The sequence below is a fragment of the Sturnira hondurensis genome, unplaced genomic scaffold (assembly GCF_014824575.4).
Source record: "Sturnira hondurensis isolate 20B ecotype Veracruz unplaced genomic scaffold, ASM1482457v3 Scaffold0004136, whole genome shotgun sequence".
Classification (NCBI taxonomy): Eukaryota; Metazoa; Chordata; class Mammalia; order Chiroptera; family Phyllostomidae; genus Sturnira; species Sturnira hondurensis.
Genome location: NW_028076767.1, coordinates 55,224,259 through 55,244,229, shown reverse-complemented (window position 1 = coordinate 55,244,229; position 19,971 = coordinate 55,224,259). Strand labels below are relative to the sequence as shown.

Genomic DNA, 19,971 nt, shown 5'->3' with positions numbered 1-19,971 from the left:
CTCATTGATTTGTCCAGACTCAATATTGTTCATGTTCATCAGGTATGTGCAGTACTATGATTTTTTCAATGTTATAGAATTTTGGCTTTTTATAAGTCAAAATATTTTCCTATGCTTTTACTTTTTATGTGACATATTTGTTATGCTCAATCTATGGAACATTAGGTTAATGGTACTCCTTAATCAAAATGGATAAGCACTCCCTCTTTTAAGAAACGTATTTATTATAGTTAAATATTCAGGTAGAAAGTAGACTTGCATGCACATTTGAATCTTGCCTATTAGAACTGTTTTTTTCTTACTAAAGGAGCTGTCATATTATAAAAAACTGCTCTGATAAAGAATTTTAAAAGAGCCTCATTATCAAAAATAAAAATTTGTTAAAGTTAAAATAAGTAATTGGTGAATGGTTTATGAATGGTGAATTCTATTTCATAGTTTGAAAGTGCTAAGAACAACCCTTAGATAGTTGGCAAATAAATGTTTTCATCAATTAACATTCTTTCCTAAGAACAATTTTTTCCACTGCTATTTCTCAAACAGAGTATTAATTACATAAATAGTCCTGCCTGAAGGACAGTTCCTGAGATTTTTTTCTTTAATGTCTCAAAGTATAATAATTATGACTTGCCAGTACAGAATTATGGCAGAAAACAAAAAATCACATTTCAAATAGAAATTTTATTTGGAGAAAATGTTGCCATATATAGTCAGTCCTGCAAATTAAATGAAAGGCACATCACCAACAAATCCTGCCGGTCTTCTTCTTCATCATGATTTTTCCAAATATTTTACATCCCAAAATAATGGAAGGAAAGTAACAAGGGGTAAGGAACAGTGTTGTCTCAAAAGGCCCCTGAAATTAAGATACAACATTCTCCTGACTCAGAGCTGTCCTTGGCTTCAGCTTTACTCTTTCCTCTTCTACCCTGTGCTGAAGTGATTACCATTTTACGAGGGCCTATATAGAGGGGTGCAATAATTGCTAACATTTATTGATCAATTACTACCAACAAGGCACTATTATAAGAGCTTTATCTATTTTGATTCATTTCATTCTCACAATTAAGTTTGGGTAACACTGCTATTCCTATTTTACTAAATATTTAGAAATCTGAGGTCCAAGGTCATACAGCTACTGAATGGCAAAGACCAGATGCACACCCAGGCAGTCTGGCTCTACAGCCCATGCAAATAATTTCTCTCTTTTAAAAAATTTTTAGCCCTGGCTAGTGTAGCTCAGTGGATTGAGTGCGGGCCTGTAAACCAAAGGATCACAGTTTGATTCCTAGTCAGGGCACATGTCTGGGTTGCAGGCCAGTTCCCAGCAGGGGATGTGTGAGAGGCAACCATACACTGATATTTCTCTCCCTCTCTCCTTCCCTTCCTCTCTAAAGATAAATAAATAAAATCTTTAAAACATTTTTAAAAGATTTTATTTATTTTTAGAGTGAGAAGAAAGGGAGAAAGACAGGGAGGAAGAGAAATAGCAGCCTATGAACGATACAGTGGTAGCTTTTCACATATCCCTAGCTGGAGACCTGGCCTGCAACCCAGGCATGTGCCCTGACTAGGAATTGAATGAGTGACGTTTTGGTTTGTAGGCCGGCACTCAATCCACGGAGCCTCACCAGCCATGGCTAATGTTTCTATTCTACTCCCCTTCAGTGAAGGATGACAACTCACAGATGGTGCTCCTCAACATGCTTAGAAGTAGATGGACCTCAGTCATGCATTTTTTTTTTAGTAAACAGCTGCTCCCTCGTTAAGATAAAGAGATAAAGATAATGTCCTAGAGGCAGGAAAAGGAAGACAAGATATAAATGGGAATTAAGGGGAGAGTCGGAACTTGAACAAAGAAAAAAAGTCTTTTCAAAGAGAGTTTATGGAACAATGAAAACAAAGAAAGTGATGGAAATAGACCTAATGGCTATAGCAAAGTGATAAACATTTTCGGTGAATTTCTTTCAAAAGGAAACAAAGCCAGGATCTAGTATGAGATCATGCCGAATTTCATTTTATAAAAGAATTATTCTGAGCCCAGAAAAGATTTTAGTCTGACTGATGCATTTTACAGATCCAGGGAGATTAAGTGCTTTGTTCAAGACTTGAAGGAGCAGGCAGCATGAGTAAGGCTAGAACCCGACCAGGTCTCCTGAGCATTAAGCTCAGTGCTCTTCTACCAACTGTATCAGCTTGTAAAACACAGAAGTAGTAGTCAGTAGGTTTTGACTCAATTCCAAAAACATAAAAAAATAACTACAGTGATTACACATCAAAAACTAAATATAAAATACCTGAAGCCATCACCTTCTCAAGAGTCAAATAACTTGTAGAAGAGCAGTGTAGAGAAAAGAGTCATTCATACATACAAGGAAGAGAACTCCTGATATAAACTGCAAAATTTTTCCCTCTGTTGTTTAATCCTTATAATTTTTTAATTGACATTATTTAGTTTTGGAAAATTTAGTCACACATATATTGGGCAAACAGTGAAATTTCTAAATGATATTAATTTTTTGTTATTACAGAGATTGATATGGTTGAATGGACAGAGTCTTAGGCTGGTAGCTAGTTATACGGTTAGTTTTAATACTGGTTTGTAACATCTAAGGTTTTTACCAGCTCTGTAATTCTGTGATTTTAGAAAACTGGTAATTGAAATAACACTGGATTAAAATACTAAATTTAGGTATATTTGACAAATGAGCTGATGATATACCATCTAACATAAGCCTATGAGAAAACCATTATATGTTTCAAATAGGGAGATTTACAAGAATAAAATGCTGATGATTATCTTATCTATGATAGTTCAGACTATACAAGTTAATAAAGAAATTCTTACCTAATGTTAACAAATGGAAGGAAGCAAACAAAAGAAAAGTTGATGTAAAGTAGAAATGAGTACTTTTCTGAGATAAATTCTTATACCCCACACATCACTTTGTTTATGGTCAGAGAGGTAAAAGTAGCATGCTCATACTACAAGTTCAGAAGTTTACATCTTTTACATTTTTAAGTTAATGTTTGTGAGATTGGAGAAGTATATTAAGCCTTACTGTCACAGATGTGGGACAGACAGTGGAAATATAAGTGACTTTTCCAAGGCCAAATAATAAATCACTGAAAGCCTAGGATTTTGAAGTCAGGTTTTCTACTGACTTATCAAATACACATTAATTCTGTGTGGGTAGATTTTTTCCTCTTCTCAAATTCTCTATATTTATAACTATTTTCTTGGCCTTCTTTGAACTGTATATTTGTTATTTATGCCTCACTTCACAGCATTTGGATGTCTCTTCTCAATACCACTCAATATTTCACTGGCTTCTCTTAGGTTGCATCCCGATAATTAGTGTCTGTGATGATGCTAGAGATCCAAATGTGATTTATTGGATGTAAATGTTCTAAGTGGGCTTCAAGACAAAGAAAAGAGCAAAAGGGAAAAGCATAGAATGTAGTCTTTCAAAGACTTAATCTTACTATCTGGGATAGATAGAAGAGAAAAACTTAAAAAAAAACAATTAAAACAAGAGGGAAAGTATATTTAATTAAAAAACATTGTAAAACCAAGGTCTCCAACCATTCTCAACCACATACCTTTATTATTGAGCACACACTTCTAAAATTATTTATTGTTAATTATTTTACAGTAATATTGTCTTAATATTGCATTAATTATAAAACATAAATACATAAAAATCTGTAAGATAAAAGATATTTATTACTGAAAAATATAGTATTGATAATTTAAATATATTTTAGTGAAATTAAGTGATGGAAAATATTGCATTACCTTGAAAATCTTGGTTTTAATACCCAATCACAGAAGAATTCAAAGTCTATGTTCAAATTATTCCCATTGTGACTGTAAGTGCTAGAATGCTAATATAGATACTGCAAAAAAGATATGGAGGTAGTGCAAAATGGACTTCACGTAGTCAGTCATGATGATACTCAAATTTCAATTCCATTCACTATCAAAAGGTTGTATAATTTAGCCTTTTTCTCTGGTAAATTTTTGACTTCCCTGATAAGTTTTCCTTGCAATTTTTTTTCCTTTAATATTTAACAAATGGGGTCTAAATCCACTGAAATGCTATTTGGAAGCTTTTCAATCACATTAGAAAATTGTTTCCAAATTTTAAAAAAAACCTCAAATTTACTGAGTGGTCATATGAGAACAGATATGAAGATAACGTACTCATAGATAACGTACTTGTTATTTTTTATTTGCAATATCTTTATTGAGATCTAATTTACATTCTGTAAAAATATATCCGTTGTTAAGAGTATAATGCAATTATTTTTAATAACTTTTAAATACATTTTGACAAATAAATTTAAATACATTTATTTTAAAATCAATAATTTAAAACATTTTAATAAATGTATATATTTATAAAATTTTAAAAATGAATTGTGCAACCATCACCATCATTCCTTCCATGACCGAAAAATTTCTGTCATGACCATTTGCATATTTCTATCCCAACCCAAGGTAATCCTTGACTGTTTTCTGTCTCTGTAGTTTTTTCCTTTTGGCAGTGTCATATAAATGGTATTGTGTACACTCTGGCTTTTTGCGGCTGGCTTTTCCCCTTCTCATGTTGCAGCATGAAAGGGTAGTTCATTATTTTTATTGTTGAATGTTATTCCATTGTGCCACATTTTATCTAGTCATTAACTGGCAGGCATTTGAATTGTTTCTGTTTTTTTCCTGTTATGAAAAAATAGTGTTATTATTCATGTAAAAGTCTTTGTGTGGACATAGGTTTTGGTTTTTTAAAATTTTATTTATTTTTAGAGGGGAAGAGAAGGAGAAATAAAGGGAGAGAAACATCAATGTGTCGTTACCTCTCACATGGCCCCCACTGGGGACCTGGGCTGCAACCCAGGCATGTGCCCTGACTGGGAATCAAACCTGCAACCTTCTGGTTTGCGGGCCTGCGCTCAATCAACTTAGCTATACCAGCCAGGCTGGACATAGGTTTTTGTTAATAAATTTCTAAGGGCAGAATTGCTGGGCCATATGATAAGTTTATGTTTATATGTTTAAGAAACTGATAGTTTTCCAAAGTGGATATACCAATGAGCAATTTACAAGATGTCAGTTTTCCCACATCCTTGTCAGTAATTGGTGTTATCTCTCTTTTGCTATATCCATTTTAGTGGTTGTGTAGTGGTATTGTATTATGGTTTAATATGCATTTCCCTAATGATAAATTAGTTGAGCATCCTTCATGTGTTTAACTAATCATTAGCATAACTTTTTGTGAAAATGTCTACTCAAATATTTTGCACATTTTTAACTGAGTTGTTTTCCTTCTTACTTTGATGGTTAGAAGGATATGTCCTTTACTGATTATGATTAGCAAATATTCTTTGCTAGTGTAGTCTGCAGCTTGTCTTTTCATTTTCCTACTGTCTTTTGAAGAAAACTTTTACTTTTTTATTAAGTCTCATCTATCAATTTCACAATGTGGTATTGTATCTGAAAAATCTTTGCAAAGTCACAGAGATTTTGTACTATGTTTTCTTCCAGAAGTCTTATAACTAGTTCTTATGATGAATATTGAGTTAATTTTTCTCTGTGAAGTAAGAGTATAAGTTCATTATTTTGCATATGGTTGTCCAATTATCTCAGCAATATTTCTTGAACAGATACCCCTTTTCCTAATAAAGTACCTTGGCATCTTTGTTTAGAATCAGTTGACAGAAATATAAGGACTTACTTTTATACATTTTATTCTAGTTCACTGATCTAAAGGGCCATAGTTAGGCAAATACTATGCTCTACTATTGTAACTTTATAGCATATTTTGAAATTAAATATTATAATTCCTCCTGCTTCATTTTTTTGGTGATATTCTTGTTCTTATGTATTCTATTTTAAGACTGGATGGTCAATTTGTATTGTACAAAACGTGTTTGCTGGGATTTTGATAGGGATCACGTTGAATCTATAGATCACAGGTCTTATACTTCTTTACTAAAATTTATTCCTAAATAGCATATTCTTTTTCATGTTATAATGAAAATTATTTTCTAATGTTCATTTTCAAATTGCTAGTTCCTAGCACATCAAAATTCAACTGATTTTTACATATTGGTTTTGTATTTTGTGACCTTGCTAAATTCGATTCTTATTCCTAGTATTACTGATTTTTAAAAATTCTTTAGGATTTTCTATGTATAGGATTATGTCATCTGCAAATAAAGATAGCTTTAATCTTCCCCCATTCCCAATCTACATGCCTTTATTTTTTTCCCTTATTACTTGGCTAAACCTCTAATACAATTTTAAATTAAAAAGATGAGAGTGGACATCATTTTATTTTCAGTCTTAGAGAGAAAATATTCAGCCTTTTACCAAAAATACGATGTTAGATGTAGGTTTTTCATAGATGTTCTTTATCACATTGAAGAAATTCTCTTCTATTGCTAATTTGTTGAGAAGTTTTTATCATGAATATCTATTTGTGTCAATCACTTTTTTGCATGCATTTTTATCATTTTTCTTTTCTTATTAAAAAACCTATTAAATTAAAGAAAAATATAGCAGTTCTTAACTTCTGATTCCTGACAAAGTGATGTACTAGCAGCAGATGCTGTTGACCTGCTCCCCCAGTCCAACCCCAGAGGTGCACAGAAGCGGTAAACAGCTGTGTGGAAGCTCTGTAGTGACAGCTGACCTGGTGTATACAGGAAACAGGACCCCATGACTGGAAAGCGTCATGTGCCATCGTTGGAGAGCAGGACAAAGAGAGGGCTCTTCTTGCATGTGATTAATTTTCTCTCTGCTACTCTAGTCAGCTTACTGCCACTTTTATGAAGCAGACAGAGAACTCTGGAGTTAAGAAAATAATGTGGTAATATTCTCCAAGAATTAATTTTGGGAGAACTTTGAGTCTAGTATTTTAAATTACATTCAGTGTGGTATCATTTGATGCTCCAGGGCTGGAATTGAGTCAAGAGCTTCTTCACAAATGGAGATTATTGACTTGCCAGATTCCCTGCCTCTGTCTAACAGCCTTCTTTTGCTTTAGGTTTCCCTCAGAGCTGGGTCCTGTATGGTAGTTAGCACACTTTCAACAGAGATCAGTTTATGAGGACAGTCACCTTCATTTTGGACAGACAGTTTTGCTAGATACGGAATTCTTGATTGAGATGGTGGTGTGGGGGTGTTTTTTTTTGTCTTTGTACTTTGAATATGTCCTTCACTGCTTTCTAGTTTCTTTTGTTTCTGAAAAGTCAACTGTTAATTTTATCGTGGTTCCCTTGTACACAATGAGCTGTTATTCTCTTGTTGCTTCAAAATGTTTCCATTTTTGATCTTTCAGCAGTCTGTAATGTACCTAGTTGTAGCTCTTATGTTTGTTCTATTTAGGATTACTGAGTTTCATGGATCTGTGGGTTAAATTTTTTTTTAATTTGGAAACTTTTAAGCATTGCTTCCTTAAATATTTTTGTATAGCCTTCGAGCCCTCCTTTCCTTTTTGTTCTCCTAACTATACCACAACTTTCAGAGGCTCAGTTTCCCTCAACCTTTCTGTTTTTTCTGTTTTTCAGATTGAATATTTTCTGTTGGTCTAGCATTTACATTTGGTACTTTTATATAGCTTCTATTTCTCTACTGAAAGTCCCCATTTGTTGAGTCGTTTTTCCTTCAAGATTTTCAATGTATTTGTAGTAGCTGTTTTGAATTGGTTGTCAACTAAATCTAACCAAATCCATTCAGCTTGTCTATTTACAACATATTTTCCTGAATTGGGGTTATACTTTCAAGTATTTTTTTGCATGTCTCATAGTTTTTTGTTAAAAATTGAATATTTTAGAGACAATATTATCATAGCAATTTTGGACAAACTCTGGTTTTCCTCCTGAAAGACTTTATTTAAATTGCTGGAACCTGGATTGAGCGCGGGCCTGCGAACCACACGATCGCAGTTCGATTCCCAGTCAGGGCACATGCCTGGGTTGCAGGCCAGTTCCCAGCGGGGGACTCACAGGAGGCAACCGTACACTGATGTTTCTCTCCCTCTCTCCTTCCCTTCCCTTCCCTTCTAAAAATAAATAAATAAAAGTAAATAAATTGCTGGAACCTAAACTTCCTAATCTGTTTTCCCTGAGTTGTGGGTCCACTGATCGCTGATGTCTCTTGATAAATTCTCCTATTTTAATTTTTTATCCTGGTTCCTAAAAAATTACTATAAATGTATAAAGTAAATATAAGTTATAATATATTGTTCCTATATATTGTGGAAGAATATTTGCCAATGATGTGGCAAAATGATTCTACCCTGAAAAAGCAATCATATTGCTAATCTTCTCCAAGTTCTTCTCTTGCTCTTAACTTCAAAGGAGAACTGAGAGTTGAAGAATATATTAAGAGAATAGATTATATTCTGGAGTAGGGCTAAATAAAGCTCTTTTACCCAACTTAGGTGGGTAATATTTGGAACTGGACAGATCATTGACTTTCTACTCTTGTTAAAATTTTTTATACCGCTCCTTTTCATAGTCTAAAAAGATAGCCATTATACATGTTTTGTTTTGGTTGTATAAAGTATTTCCATAATACTTTAGTGAAATCCTTTGATTGTAGGGAACAGAGACTCACTAAAGCAAACCAGGAAAAAAATAGCTTAGGGATGACTATAAGAAACAGAAATCTTATGGAACAATAAAAAATGAAGTATATTCTGGCTTCATGGAGAGAATAGCAATCCAGAAAATAACAGGGCCAAGGCAGTTGTTCTCTATGGCTCACTTGTTCTCTCATTTCCAAATTCCCAGGTGAAAAATCTGATTGACTTTGTTACAGGTTATGGGTCAGTGGTCAGCCAATGAAGTGACTACATTTGAATCATCTCCTCACCAGGGCTGATTCCACGGCTAGATGCAAGATCATGAAGCATTCAGGGCTGCCTCCCTCAGGTGCTATAGATATAGATACTTGGAAACATGTCTGTTATACTCACCAGATGTTGAAGCCTTTTTGATTTTATGAAGTTGTTAAATTCTCATGATTCTACTGTGTTCCAAAACACAGAGCAACCTGAATGTTTCAAATGGAAAAAATGTAGGTAACTCTTATTTAACCTGCTTGACAAAGCTGAGTCTCAACTGCTTTCCCCCAAACACAGAATTTTATAGCCTTAGCCATGAATATAACTTCAAGCCAAAGTACATGCCACCAGTCTGTATCACACAGGTCCCCTCCTTCACACAGGGTTTCAGATAAGCTCTGGTAGAGATGAGATCCACAGTCTTTTCTCTCTTACGAGCCTACATGGCAAAAACTTCTCTACTGTGCCACACATTACCTCACTTTTTCCACATTGAGCCTCTAGTCCCATCTTTTTCTAATTACCTCCCAATATAACTGATTCCAATTTTTCATTGTTGGAAGTCAAATTCTTCCAAGGACTAAAAGAAAGAATTAATGAATATTAGCTCTCCTTAGTGTAGGAAGTTGTTCAGCAATCTAACGCATTGTGAAGAATATAGTCATGACCACGATATGTATCCTATCCTCTAGGGAGAAGGCTCACACACAAATAAGTATTCCGTGGGGTAGAGAGTGTTAAGTGCCACAATAATATACTAAAGCAGAAATCATCCCCTCTAGAGTGGGATAAGGTCAGGACATTTTCACAAAAGTATTATTGGCAACTATTGGTCTGGGCCTCTAAAGATGGGGAGGATTTACATATTCAGAGAAAGAGCTGGAGGTAGGGCACAGTCAATTCTGCAATCCTGAGCGTAACTATTATTAAGCTCTAGCATTCCTTCTCAGGAACAGTTTAGTCACTGCTTATTTTTCTTCATTTGCAACCTGCCTATGTTTTAACATTCCTTTGTAAAAACAAAACTCTCTGTCAATGATCACTGCACTTTTTGGAATTATTATCTTCACTGCCCCCACCTCCTCCATACACCCCATGGCATGAGAAGAGACAGTGCTTCTGCTGCCCCGTTTTCCTGGCCGGCTCTGCTAATATGAAAACAAGTGTTGGAAAGTTATATGATTTTCATAATCATGAAAGGTTCAGGCTGACTTCTTTGTGGGTGGGTAACTGAAAAGTTCACTCCGATGCTGTTTATATTTGTTCTTGAGGGTGGAGCTCACTAAATTTCTTCCTTCTTTCCAACATTTCTAACTTGCTCTGGGCTCCGGTCAGCATGAACACAGACCCCTCCTCCTTCTTTCTAGCCTTTCTAACTTGCCCTAGAACCCTCTTCCCACTTATTTCCAGGAGTTAAACCCACCCAGGTGGTATAGTCAGCAGGTAAAAGCTTCCACTTCTCAAGTAGATTATTTGCATTTCTATGGACCTTCAGAGTGGGAGAAAATGGTTTCTACGCTTCCCTGGAAATCTGGAATTTCAGTACTGCTTGCAAGAAAAGGGCAATTTTGCAGGACAGAACTTTACTGGCAAAATGAGTTAGGATTTTGAGGAGAAAGAGCACCATCTTCACAGTCATTTTGGTTGTATCAAAACGTCAGAACTTTGGAGGTGAAAAAATAGAAGCCTCAAGAACCCCCCTTCAGACTCCAAAAGGTGAAAGAAAATGCCAATAGGTGGATATGGAGGTGGGATAGAAGGGAGTTGCTTTTACAAAAGGTCAGGTATTTAAAGCATGGGGGGGCAATGAGGGGAAAAGAGGTAATATATGACCTAAGAGAAAGTATAATCAGTAGAGCAAAATTGTGGAGGGGTAAGGATGACCATGTTTAGAAGCACAAGAAGAATATAAGCTTTGAAGAGAAGGGTGGACACCCCTTCCCAGTCAGGAATGATGGAAGTGATGACATGAAAAAACTGAGACTTAAGGTGTAGGAAAGTTAAGTTGAGGAAGCTGATGGTGGGTGCCTGGATCGAGTATGAAGCAAAATCATTTGCAGAACTGAAGGATGACCAAGTGTAGTGGTGGTTTATGGATAGTAGAAATAGGACAGATTTTGGAGAAGGACAGGTTTTAAGGTAAGCATCCTGCGTAATTATCCTACTGATGAGAAAAGAAATTTAGAGAATCAGTGACAACCCAGCCAAGGCTAGATAGCGTAAATTTTTAGTGAACAAAATTTTTTAACCTTATCCAGCAATGTTTGGTGGTACAAGAGCAAGTTCAAAAGAAATTTTTCAAAGGAGTATAACAATTAAGAAAAAAATACTGTTGAATGAAAACATTGTAGGGGACATTACTCCTGGTGGATTTTAATAATGCTTTAAATTACAAACACGAAATATAAAATATAAATATAAATTACAAAACACTCTTCAAACAAATGACCAGGAACACACAAAAAGAAAAGATTATTGAAGTAAACACATCAATTAGCTCTTGTTTTTTTCATTCCATGCCAGCCTAAGGCAAGAAAACATAATTTTCTCCCCTTTCATTAGGGGCATCTTCCTTTCATTCATTATTTTTATGTTTTTAAAAACCAAATGATTGGTATTTTGTTAATACATTAAAAGTGAATCTTACAAAATTTGTGTTTTACTTGCTCTGTTCTCCTATAAATAAACACAAAAAAAGCCAGAAGTCAAAAGCATGATGATCTAATTTCCATGAAGACAAAGCAGGAGACAGACAGCACTCCATGGCTCCTGGTGATTCCTTCCCAATTCAGGAAATATTTAGGGGAAACATTCACATATTCAGTTGTTTTGTTCTGCAGTCCAATCCTACATAGAATTGTGAACTAAGTTCAAATTTTACTACAAATCATGAGAAATATTTTTGCAACCAGGGTGCCACATTAATAACTCTTATCCATGTTTATAATCTTCCAACACAGTAAGGTAAAAAAAACAAAAACCAGAGCATATTATTCAAGTTAAAACTCAGGACCTGTAGTTAGACATACGTAGCTGGTGCAGATTAATCTGTTTCTCTCAACAAAATGTTTATAATTTCCAAAATCCTATTAGCTTTTTTGGACAATAGAGTCCCTCCAACATAAGGGGCAGTAACATAAAGATGGTCTTCTTACTAAACAGGTTAGTATAAAAATGGCAAAATCACTGTAAGAAGGAACCTAGGAATACCAGTGGCCATATGATAGAGCAACATAATGCTTGAAAGCCTAATATATTCATGAAGTCCCACTTTAATATACAGTATCTAAATATGACAGTTATTTACAAAAAATTGGTATTGACAAACTTACACAAAGTAACTTTAAATAAAAGCTTAACATTGAAGCACAACATTTTTGTGTTTACTGTTTCCATGGCTCAGTGTTCTTTATCAAAATTAGAAATAAATTGGAAAATACGTGGAAAACAGAACCCACCAACTGTAATCTAATTCCTTCACTCTCTTGTGAAATCATTAGAATCATGGATTGACTCTGTCATCCATCTTTTCCCATCCTATAACCTCTTAAGGGAAAGAGTAAACACCTGTCAAGCTCAAGTCCAGAATGCACACACAGATGGGTGTTTAATAAATATGTTTCAAGAGAGAAATTAGAGGTTTGCTTTGAGAACTGGGGAACACATTATCGTAAGTGTTGAGCTGATGACATTCATTATACAATACGTCAGCCCACTTCCTTACCAAAATATCATCCAAAGGAAATCCTTTTTGAGCACCCTTTAGGTAGGGCTATAAGTTTGAAGACACAAAAATTTTGGCAAGATCTGCTCCAGGGAAGGGCGACTGTTTGGGATGAACAAGTAGAATTCAGGAGTTTCAGTGACGTCAAGCAGCAGCGATTTAAGGGAGGAGGTGGAAACTCACCTGGAGAAGCAGAAGCTGCACGCAAGCTAAAGGTCAAAGGGCATAGCTTCAGGGGCTCCCCAGAAGCAGGTAAATTGAAATGCCCACTCCTAGAGTCGAGTATTCGACTTAATCGAAGTATTCGATTTAATCGAGTATTCGATTAAGCTTTAAGGGCTCAACTTGTTCCTGTCTTTGACGTCAGGGGACAAACCCTACCTTTCATAGCTGGAGCTGACAGCAAGGCGAAGCAAAAACTGCGCCAGATTACAGAACCCCTTCCGGGAATTCTTCTGTACTTCTGCCCATTGCCTCCGGCGCCCAAAGCCAGAGACACCTTCACCCTCACTCCACACCTTCACCAGGCCCTCTCACTCTTAACAGCATCGGTCTCTATGGCGACCTGAAACCGCAGTTCCTATTGGCCCGTTCAATATACGGGCCAGACCAATGAGAAGGCCTATCCTTTTTTTCCCGACCAATTGGGTTGGCAGGGAGCAGGTCCGGAGACGGCGGCGTGCTGACGTTCCCGGGAGTCCAGGGCTGACTGGGCAGGCGGGCTGGCGGCTGGGCGGGCGGCGGCGGCGGCGGCCTCTGGGCAGTAGAGGGGGCTCCGGGGCTGAATCTTGTGGCTGCCGGCTGCGGAGGCAATACCATGGGCACGGGGTAGTGGGGCAAGTTGGCCGCCGCCGCCGCCGCCTGGGGTGGTGGGAGAGCCGCTTCGGGGGAGGGGGCGGGTGGGGGAGGGAGGGGCGGGCAGTCGCTCCGCCGCGGCACTTTTTTAATTTTTTCGGGTGCCGCATCGGCGACCCTTCGACGCTGATGTCTCTCATCCTTGGAGCGAGGACGGCCACTGCCTAACCTAGAAAGTAAGTGTACGGGCTCGTGGGAGGGCGCGGAGATTCCTGCCCGCGAGAATCCCGGCCCTCGCGCCCCACTCCGGACCTGCCCTGCGAGGGGTGCGGGCGCCTCCCTCCCGTTACTCCGGCCCCACCGCCTCGCGGCCGCCTTGGCTTTCCTGCCCCGCCTCGTGTTCCTGCCCGCACTCGCCTGCCTGCTCCCCTCCCCCCGGCAGGCGCACAAGTTTCACCTTCCATTTGCTTTTCCCGGTGATTCCTCTCCTTGGATCTCCCCTACTCGCCACTAACTACTCCTACCCATGCTGGCGTTTTCGGGTCCAGAGCCCCCAGCCCCGAACTTGAGCGCCACGCGGAGCCCTCCTGGACGTCCGCCGGGAGGCTTCCCCGCTCCTGCCCCGCTGGCACGCCGCCCCGCGCCCCCGACACCCCGAGGCGCCCGCCTTTCCCGGCTTTAGAGGCCGTCTCTTCGTCTGTTTTGCCCCAGATCTTGCATTCCGGCCCCCTCTCCTTCCTCCCAGATCTCTTCTGCCTGTGAGGTCTCGCGTTTGCCCTCAGAGTCCCGCGCTCCTGCCAGTCCTGCCCACCCCGCTCTGTCCAGTGCGCCCTTCTCTCCTCCCGACTTGTGCTCACGGTCAACCCCTCTGGTTCCCCAGCCCGAGCTTCCCTGGTTGTTCTGCGCCTCCGCTTCCTCCTCTCCCTGCCTGGAGTTGAAGCGGACCTGCGCCCCCCCCCCCCCCCCCCCCCCCGCGCNGGCCCCCCCCCCCCCCCCCCCTCCGGCGGCTCGGGTGTCCCTTCCCGGCGCTGGGACTGTCTGGCCAACCCTCTCTCCTTTTTCTCCTACTGGGGAAGCTAGAGGATGAGCGGCTGGGCCGGGATTTGGCTGCAGTTGGTTGGCTGAGTGCGACACACAGCGAGCGCGGGCAGTGGATGCGCCGCGGCAGCCGTGGCCGCTCGGGGCGCAGCAATAGGCAGGTGTCTGTGTGCGGGCGGGGGGCTGGGACGCACGCCACGGGCTCTTCGGCTGGGGACAGATTGTGCAGGAATGCGAGGAATGCACCAGGGGCATAGTCCACAGGGCCCGGCGCGGCTGCACTAGCGCCTTCCTGGCCCAGCGCCCGCCGCGCAGCCGGAGGTCACCGGAGCATCTTCGGAGCTGGTGAGGCTCGCTCGACTCCTTTCCTCCCCATTGCCTTTCTCCATGCGGCAGAGAGGGCGGCGGATGGGAAGCGCGGCAGTTCCCTCTGGCTTCAGCTTGGCTTTCGTTTGGGTTTTTGCTGCATTGGTCTCCAGGACCGTGAATTTGGGGGCGATGGCAGTGTAGCCAAGGTTATTGATCATTGCACAAGGTTCCTGGCAAGTTTGGTTTGCAGGGTTTGAATTGTGCCTGGTTTTTTCCCGAGGGGTTGCTGAAAACCTGCAGGAAAGGATGCCGAAGGTTCTTAAAGTAATGAGCTTGCAGCTCTATAAAAAAATGTCTGTTAATGCTTATGGACGGGGATGTTTTTCGAAGGAGATCCTTAATGCATCACTTTGCTATCATAAGAATTGTAATTTTTTCCTCGTCATACTGAGCTGTGTTTAGCCCTCTTATAATACATAATGAATAGAAACAGAGAAGCAGTGTTTGGTCAGCGATGGGACAGATAGAACTGTCTGGTACAGTTAAATTCGGGGCGTGTCAGTTACCACTGAAAGTAACACGGGGACAGCACAATCATGTATATTTAAAGATGTAATTTATTAGTTGAGGTCGCAGTTCTTTCTCTTTTTGTTACTGAGTTGAAAACTAATAAATACCTAGAACTTTTAAAGAATGGTGATTATGTGTAAAATAAAAATGATTAGTATACATTGTGATTAAATTTTATTTTTCTTAATGCAGAAAAAAATTTTGACAGTAGATTCTTTTAAAAGGGAAAGTAGACTGTTTCTCTTTTTGCATGCAGTATATTGCTGTAGAATATGAATATCATCATTTCTGGTGCCTGTGAAACAGTTATGGAAAATGGCAACATGAAATGAGAACCACTGGTGTTCAAAAATAAGTGTTTCTGAGTGTCGAAAAGCATACTATGTGGGTGACACAGTTTGCCCTGGGGGTTGAGTTTACTATAAAGCCTCTGCACACTCAGTTATTTTGTATGAGATTCAGGCATGTAATAAGTTAATTGCCCAGATGCCTTCCGGCACCTACTTTGCTTGGATCAAGGGCATTGAAAAGTATGAGGTGAACACCTTTTAGTTAAGAACTCAGGGAAAGGAGAAATAGAGGGAAAAGAGGGGGAAAAAAACCCCTTTGCATTGAGAAAGGTTGTGTCTTTTGGCTGGTACATTGTTTTGTTTTTCAGGTATGTTCTTAATAAGTGTGCCTTCTGATTTAGAGGTTTAAACAGTAAATCAGCGATTTTCAGCTGATGTGCAGCAGCACGCTGGTGTGCTGCAAGAATTTTTAACACATGCAGTGCCTGTGTGTTTAGTCAGGGGCACTGACCTCTTTTCCCTTTAGATTGTCAAATAAAGAAATGACAACAGCCAACACAACAATAGCCATTTGGTGTGAGTGAATAAAAATTGTACCTATTTTTGTCAGATTGACAAAATATATATTTTGTGGTGTGCTGCAGATTTTTAGTAATTCTGTGTGCCATGAGATGAAAAAGGTTGAAAATCGCTGCTCTAAATTATAGTTAGCAACACTGTGCAGGATATTAGGAGGTGTTTGTAGATGCCAGCAGGAAACTTGTTATGTAACAATATATTACAGCAGAGTTTAACACATGCTTCTTTGATTTGATGTAAAGATTAGAATGTAAAAGCACATTTAGTTTCTCTGCTACACTGGAAATGGAAATAACCTCTCCGAGTACATACATAATGTACAGGATTGGCTTTGCAAGTTGTTATACCCATTCAAATGAAGGCAGGCTTTCTGTTAGAAGTATATTCTACTAGTTATAGGTATTTGAAGAGACAAAGTTTTAAAACAAATGATCATTCACAGTCAGAAACAACATAAATTGTGTTTGACCAAGTACATTACTTCCCCATCTCCCACTGTTATGTAAAAAGAAAGGTGTGGCATTTCATATTTTATGTTATACTGAAGATTCTAAATGGGGGAACTGAGTGTCCAGTTGTCTTAATTCTTATCTATACTTTTTTTTGGAGGGAGATAGGGGAGCAAAGTTGTGATGGAAGCATAAGAGAAGGTAAGTAGCAAGTGGGAGCATCTGGTTAGTAATCAGCCATGGGAAAAATATGTTATTGCTGTATTTACAAACTGAATAAAACAAATCTAATTCAATGACTAGTGCTAATATCATAATTTGAATTTAAAGAACATACTACCAAACCCAGTTTAATAAAACCCTTAGCAGTTGCAACACTTTGAGTATTTGGATTAAGTCTAAATTAAGCCAGAAAAACAATTTTCTTTTTTTCCCCCTGAGTTATACAAACTGAAAAAGTAAATTTAATTAAAAACTTTAAATCCACAAAATTTTTAAAAATTGAGTTATTTATTGCTCATTTTAAAGTGGAATGATTTCCTTGCTGTTGATCAGAGATTGATTTAAAGATTATATTTCTTTTTAGAGAAAGGGGAAGGGAAGGAGAAAGAGAGGGAAAGAAACATCAATGTGTGAGAGACACACCAGTCTGCTGCCTCTCATGCCCCCAGCTAGGGACCTGGCCTGCAACTCAGGCATGTGCCCTGACTGGGAATTGAACTGGCAACTTTTTCGTTCCCAGGCTGGCCCTCAATCCACTGAGCCACACCAGGTAGGGTGGGATTGATTTAAGTAAAGAATTTTCATACGTTGGATGATGCTAATTATTTGGTAAGTCCAGTCTCTCACTTTAATGCTTTGAAATTTTAAGATATTTTGAGAATGCTCTGTGATTTTTTTTCCTATTACCATCAAAAGGTAAATCCTAACTTGCTTAATTCTAAAATGGGCAACATACCTTCATACTTCACTGAAAGATAAAGTAGAGGTTATTCTAGGGCATAAACATCCATGGAATTGTATGTCACTTTGGGAGTTGTCTTCACACCCTCAGTGTATTGGGAGATAATTACTTCTTCAATGTGCTAAAATAGTTTTGTAGTGCCTTTTCTGCACTTAATAGGAAAGGAGAATGTGAAACACAACACCGGTGGAGTGGATATGTTTGGAAAATGAAGTAACTATTTTATCCAAACTGTGACTACAAACATTAATAGAGGGAGGGAGGATGGAATGCAGGAAGGAAGGAATGAATGAAGTAATGAATGAACTATAAGCATACCTAAATGTAAGGTTCATATACTGCCAGTAAGTGTTGGTAGCAGTCAGCAGGTCAGTTTGATGGTCAGCAGTAAGAAATAACAGGCTTCTCTTAGGGTAAGGAGATCACACCTTCAGTCACAAAGAGCAATAATTCATGTGCTTGCTGGTTTCAGTTGAGATGTTGTGTAGCATTCAAGTGTTGCTCACATGGCTACTTTAATAATTCAATGGAATTATGTTAATCTTTTGGGTGCTATGTTACCATAACTAAACTGGGAATTTTGCATGATGGCAGACTTCTCTTAACAGTGTTGCAGACATTTCATTTGCCATTGGTTTTAGTTGTTTTTTTAAAATTTAGATTTACTTTATTTGATACAGCAATAAATGCCAGCTACATGGCTCATCATTTTATTTTTCATAGTCTTGATACTATTATAGTTTGTCATGGCTCCTATAGTGATTTATAGCACATGATAAAATGTCATTAGAATTTGGATTTAAATTTCTTTTTTTTTGTTTTTTTTTTAAATATATTTTATTGATTATACCATTACAGTTGTTCTATTCCCCCCCTTCAATCCCTTCCACCCGCACCCTCCCTCCCCCATCATTCTGCCCCCCTTAGTTTATAACCACGTGTCTCAAGTTCTTTGGATTCTATATTTCCCCCACTATTCTCGCCCTCTCCCCTATCTATTTTCTACCTACCATCTATGCTATTTTCTGTGCCTTCTCCCCCCTTCTCCCCCTCCCACCCCCCAGTTGCTAATCCTCCATGTGTTCTTCATTTCTATGGTTCCACTCCTGATCTAGCTGTCCTCTTGGTTTGCTTTTGTTTTAGGTGTGGTTGTTAATAGCTGTGTGTTTGCTGTCCTTTCACTGTTAATATTTTTCATCATCTTTTTCTTATATAAGTCCCTTTAGCATTTCATATAATAAGGGCTTGGTAATGATGAACTCCTTGAACTTGACCTTATCTGAGAAGCACTTTATCTGTCCTTCCATTCTAAATGAAAGCTTTGCTGGATAAAGCAATCTTGGCTGTAGGTCTTTGGATTTCATGACTTGGAATACTTCTTTCCAGCCCCTTCTTGCCTGTAAGGTCTCTTTTGAGAAATCCGCTGACAGTCTGATGGGTACTCCTTTGTAGGTGACTGTCCCCTTATCCCTTGATGCTTCTAGGATTCTCTCCTTCATTTTGGTCTTGGCTAATGTAATTATGATGTGCCTTGGTGTGTTCCTTCTTGGGTCCAACTTCTTTGGCACTCTCTGAGCTTCCTGGATTTCCTGGAAGTCTATTTCCTTTGCCAGACTGGGGAAGTTCTCCTTTATTATTTGTTCAAATATGTTTTCCACTCGTGGCTGTTTCTTTCCCCCTTCTGGTACCCCTATAATTCGGATGTTGGAACGTTTAAAGATGTCCTGGAGGTTCCTAAGCCTCTCCTCATTTTTTTGAATTCTCATTTCTTCATTCCTTTCTGGTGGGATGTTTTGTTCTTCCTTCTGGTCCATTCCATTGATTTGAGTCCCCGTTTCCTTTCCATCACTATTGGTTTCCTGTGCATCTCCCTTCATTTCAATTAGTTTAGCCTTCATATATTCCTCTAATTTGTGACTTTGTTCCTCTAATTTGTGACTATAATCTACCAGTTCTGTGAGCATCCTGATAAATAGTGTCCTGAATTGTGCTTCTGAGAGGCTGGCAATTTCTTGGTCACTGAGAGTTATTGGCTCTTGGACTTTGAGTTCTTCTTGTGCCATCTTTCAGGTTGTTCCTGCCTGTTCCATAGCAGGATCAGAGCCCTAAAATGTTCACTAGAACAGGGCAACTAAGTCGCTGGGTTGTGACGATGTATGTGGGGGCGGGGTCAAAGAGGGACTATGGCGTCCTGTCCGCCGCCTGCCGCCACGGCCCTCACTGGTGCCGCAGTTGCTGCTGTCACCTGGCCCACGCGTTTCGTCCCACTGCTCGCGAGTGTGCCACCGCCGTCAGCCCTCGCCCCCTGGGGCCTGCGTGGTCCGTCTCACTGTGCGCGAATATGCGCCCGCGGTCTGCCCCGAACCCCAACTGGTTTCCGTCTGCCTGCGCGCCTGGG

At 39.2% G+C, this 19,971-nt stretch overlaps 2 protein-coding genes across 6 annotated transcripts in view; one reads left to right on the top strand and one right to left on the bottom strand.

Annotated features, from left to right (window-relative positions):
• The window catches only part of CCDC148 (coiled-coil domain containing 148), a 258,987-nt gene extending 245,862 nt beyond the window's left edge, over positions 1–13,125 (bottom strand). For 3 of the 4 annotated variants that reach the window (XM_037044667.1, XM_037044666.1, XM_037044670.1), the window contains exon 1: positions 12,961–13,125. In XM_037044667.1, coding sequence (XP_036900562.1) covers positions 12,961–12,967 — 7 coding nt within the window. In that variant the 5' untranslated portion in view covers positions 12,968–13,125. The remainder of the gene's footprint in view (positions 1–12,960) is intronic. The other variant, XM_037044668.1, reaches the window with a different exon arrangement.
• Positions 13,126–13,474: 349 nt separating this feature from the next.
• The window catches only part of PKP4 (plakophilin 4), a 245,663-nt gene continuing 239,166 nt past the window's right edge, over positions 13,475–19,971 (top strand). Inside the window, exon 1 of one of the 2 annotated variants that reach the window (XM_037044659.1) lies at positions 13,475–13,610. The gene's annotated coding sequence lies outside the window, so the exon portion shown is untranslated. Of the gene's footprint in view, positions 13,611–14,618; positions 14,758–19,971 lie in introns of those variants that run through there. The other variant, XM_037044660.1, reaches the window with a different exon arrangement.